The following is a 4187-nucleotide window of genomic DNA, read 5'->3' on the forward strand; positions in this document are numbered from 1 at the left end:
AAAATGTTCCTAAAACTTTTTAAAATTACTTAAACTACTAATTTGCTTAAGCAATTTGTTAATAACAGTAATAAGCAGGATTAACAAATTGCATAAGCAAATTCGCAGTTTAAGTAATTTAAAAAGTTTCAGGTACATTTTTTCAATAGCACTTTGTTTAGCTTGCTAGTGATCATTCGGTAAGTACATTGCCATTTCATTTCAAATGTGATTGTTATAATCAAATTACATAATCATATTTGTAATTTGAGCAATTTTTATAAAGTTTCTTCAGCGAATAAGTGGTCACTCCCTTCGATTTTTCGTGTAAAGTACATTAAGAAATCACAGGATTGCATAAGATTACATTGGATTACATGAAGTTGTATAATATTACATGGGTCTAAAAATGGGATAGCGCAATATTACATGGGATCACACGAGAATACACAGGATTACATGAGATTGCATAAGATTGTAGGGATTACTCGGGATTATATGGCATTTCAGAAAATTACAAGAAATTACGTAAGGTGTTACATGGGATGAAAATTGCAAAACGCGGATGCAAAAAAATTGAAATCACTAATAATAATAAAAGAGACTGTCGTATACATACAAAAATTTAATTTTTCAATAAACTATTACGGAATTAAATATTCTTTTTCCTTGTGAGATTCAACTTTTATTAACAACTGAATTGTCATTACTTAGAAAAGGTCTTTGAAATAATCTACACTTTTTTATTGTTTTAAAAATATACTTTTTGAATTTGTTTGCGTTTCTGGCTATGAAACTGGAAATACGGCATATCAAGGTCAGAAACTTGTTTGAATAAGGTTTTTCAATTCTTTTTGACATATTTTTTTCTCAGGAATGAACTATATTTTTAGAATTTTAAGCAGTATTTAAAAAATTCATGCAATTACCTCATTAATATGGCACAGTGAAGGATAAAAGGAAAATATTCGAACAAAGGTCGAAGATTAACTTAGAAAAATGCAATATTGCTTAAGCGAAACAGGTACAAGTGATACGAAGCTTATGAACGTACCATAATCAACGGATTTGTATTTTTGTTCTAAGCACTTTTTGTTTTAGCTGGTTTTTCGAAAATGCATATATAGTGCTAAAAACAGTCTAATCTCGTGTTAAATATTGATTACACGAGATTACAGGCAAACCAAGCAAATCACTTTAAAAAAGTACCATAAACTTTTAAAAATTACTTGAACTTTGAATTTGTCTGTAAGAATTACTTTTTCCAATTAAAGACAATGTACTTTAATAAATGATCACAAGCAACCCAAACAAAACACTTTCGAAAAAAGTGCCAGGAACTTGAACAAATTTCTCAGATTGATAATTTGCTTATGTAATTTGCTTGATGACTCTTTTTAAAAAAGAGTGCCTGATCAGTTCTTAAAAAAACGGTGTTTTTAATGCATTTTGCAATATCTTTAAGCTCAAAATGTTGTTAGTGTTTAAAATAAATGTATATTTTATATTTTAGTAAAAATTCTTTTTGAAAATTTCTATGTTATGTAACATATCCCTTATAACAATAAGAAATATGATTTATTGTATTTTTTAATGTTGGCAGATTACTTGAAATTAAATTAAAGACAAAAACAGCCTAGTCAATGCCGAAAAACATTTTTTAAACTTGACCACTGCTTATAACAATACAATTGGTAATGAAAACTTATTTATTTATAATTACCTATATTAATTCGTGTTTTGCGAATTTTTTCTTATCGATTGCACAGCATAATGCATTATAAATAGCTTATATGCTATTATTGCACCCGTATCTTAAAGAAAACAATTCTATTGAACGTTTATCTATCTTCAGTTTAAAAATAAACATTTAATTCGATTATAAATTTAAACCGGAACCGTATTTTGAACGTTATTTTATCATGATGCCCCACTTTGCGTTACTCAAATTGAGAAGGCCCATCACTTTCGTTTCACCATCATAAAAAGCTTTTCATAGGTTTTTCCAGAAAGCTCTCATCTTTTACTGCGTACACACATATACAATAAAAAAAGTGTGAGGGTTTGGACCCATAAATCGGCTTTGTTTTCCCTCCTCCCTTAGAAGCATTAACACTTGATCAATTTTAAATAGAAGTATTAGAAATTGAAGAATTAAAAAATAAAATGTTTAAAGTTTTGTTTAAATAAAAATAAAATTGAATATTATTGTATAATATTGTACACATTCAAAATTACACAATGTATAATTGTAATCTTTAAAAATTGTATTTAAAATATCAAAATGTGTATTATTTTTAATTGAAATGAGCATATAATTTCCAATGAATAGCATGAACGATTTTCAATTCTGATGATTTAAGAGACTTTTTTTAAGAACTTTTATTTACGATCTTGATTTTACCTATAGAAGTAATTTACCTGCCGGTAATACCTTGAAACTTGTGAGTGACTAACTTTGAAAGAATTCGAATTCTAATACATTAAATTTTAAGGCCTGAGTCGAATTCAAATAAGCCAAGAGTCTCAGGAATCGTTATAAACAGTTATAAGTACGTGCAGTCAAGAAGTATTATTAAATACAGTGATTACTGGGTCCTTGATCCTACGTTGGATTTAAAAACTTTAAAAATAAAATCAATTTAAATGTGGAAATTCCAGAATTAATTCAAATCGTCTGAGTTATAAGAATTCAGTTTATGAAACTTTAGAAAGTAATAACTTTAGATTTGAAAGACTACAAGTTGAAGCATCTCAAGTTAAAAAAATTAATCGAAATTTAAAAGCAAGTTTCAAATAGTTGAAGGAAGAAATGTTGTAAAAAAATGTGAAAAAAACCCTGTTTTAAAAAAACTATTTCTTCAGAAGTTCTCTATATTTTAAAGAAATGATCTCTCAGGGTTGCTACAAGACCTGCAAGACATGGAAAATTCATAGAATATTGAAAAATTCCGAAAAAAAATCGAAAAGTCGTGCAATTTTGAAAAAAATACTGAAATTTTCAGTTGCACCCTACTAATAAAATTAATATGAATGTAATTCTACATCGTTGTAAAATGTTATAAGAATGTTTATGATATTTGCTTAGAATTCACTAATATTATTGAGAAGCATTGATTAATAATTTTATAAGAAATTGTTGGCAAATTATTTTTTGGCCAGTAGCAACCCGGTCTATGTTTATATTTAGCAAGAAATAGGTACTGTGATCCCTTTTATAATAAATAATTATACTTTGATGAATTCAAAGAATGATTATATATTTTTTTGCTTAGGTCGAGCAGCGGGACGTTCCGGGCATAGATTGCGCCTACTTGGCGATGGATACCGAGGAAGGCGTGGAAGTTGTCTGGAACGAGGTGCAATTTTCTGAGCGAAAAAACTTCAAAGCTCAAGAGGAAAAGATACAACTGGTGTTCGAAAATTTAACGCAGTTAGAGCACCCGAACATCGTAAAGTTTCATAGGTATTGGACTGACACCCACAATGATAAACCTCGGGTGAGTCACTCATATTTATTAGTGTTCTATACATTTTACTTACGTAAAAGGATATTCTTTCAAAAGGCCACTTGTGGCTTTGAAATACATAATTTATTTTCCTTTTTTTCCTAGGTAATATTTATTACGGAGTATATGTCTTCTGGATCTTTGAAGCAGTTCCTAAAACGAACAAAACGTAATGTTAAAAAGTTACCCCTGCAAGCGTGGAAAAGATGGTGCACGCAAATTCTCTCTGCACTGAGGTAAAGTTTACCCCTAAAAAAAATGTACACATTAAAAAAAAATGATCAAAGTTATCATTAAACTAAACAAGTCCATTTTCAGTTACTTGCATTCCTGTTCTCCCCCTATAATTCATGGAAATTTAACCTGTGACACTATTTTCATTCAACACAATGGACTGGTGAAAATTGGTTCAGGTAAGTAACTTTCTAATTGGTCGCAATTATTTTCTTCCAGTCATAAAGTTTGGGTGTGTTTTATTTTCAATTTTATTCACTTTTATTGAAATCAAAAACGACCTTTCAGATCATTAATTTTTTGTTTATTAAATTGTCATTCTCACATAACGGATTGAGGATCATTGAATTCATGAAAAATGAAGCTCTCTAACTACTGTTATGTAGAGCTCTACATGTATGAATGAAATTATGTGGTCTTATCACGGCCGCTTAATACTTTCTCAATCGCGTCATATCTCTGGAT

At 29.1% G+C, this 4187-nt stretch overlaps 1 protein-coding gene across 2 annotated transcripts in view; it reads left to right on the forward strand.

Annotated features, from left to right (window-relative positions):
• LOC117174144 (nuclear receptor-binding protein homolog) overlaps positions 1-4187 on the forward strand; it is a 27272-nt gene that overhangs the window by 11807 nt on the left and 11278 nt on the right. For both annotated transcript variants that reach the window (XM_033362956.1, XM_033362955.1), the window contains 3 exons: positions 3255-3479; positions 3594-3724; positions 3807-3901. In XM_033362956.1, coding sequence (XP_033218847.1) covers positions 3255-3479; positions 3594-3724; positions 3807-3901 — 451 coding nt within the window. The remainder of the gene's footprint in view (positions 1-3254; positions 3480-3593; positions 3725-3806; positions 3902-4187) is intronic.

This window comes from Belonocnema kinseyi, chromosome 6, assembly GCF_010883055.1.
Source record: "Belonocnema kinseyi isolate 2016_QV_RU_SX_M_011 chromosome 6, B_treatae_v1, whole genome shotgun sequence".
Lineage (NCBI taxonomy): Eukaryota > Metazoa > Arthropoda > Insecta > Hymenoptera > Cynipidae > Belonocnema > Belonocnema kinseyi.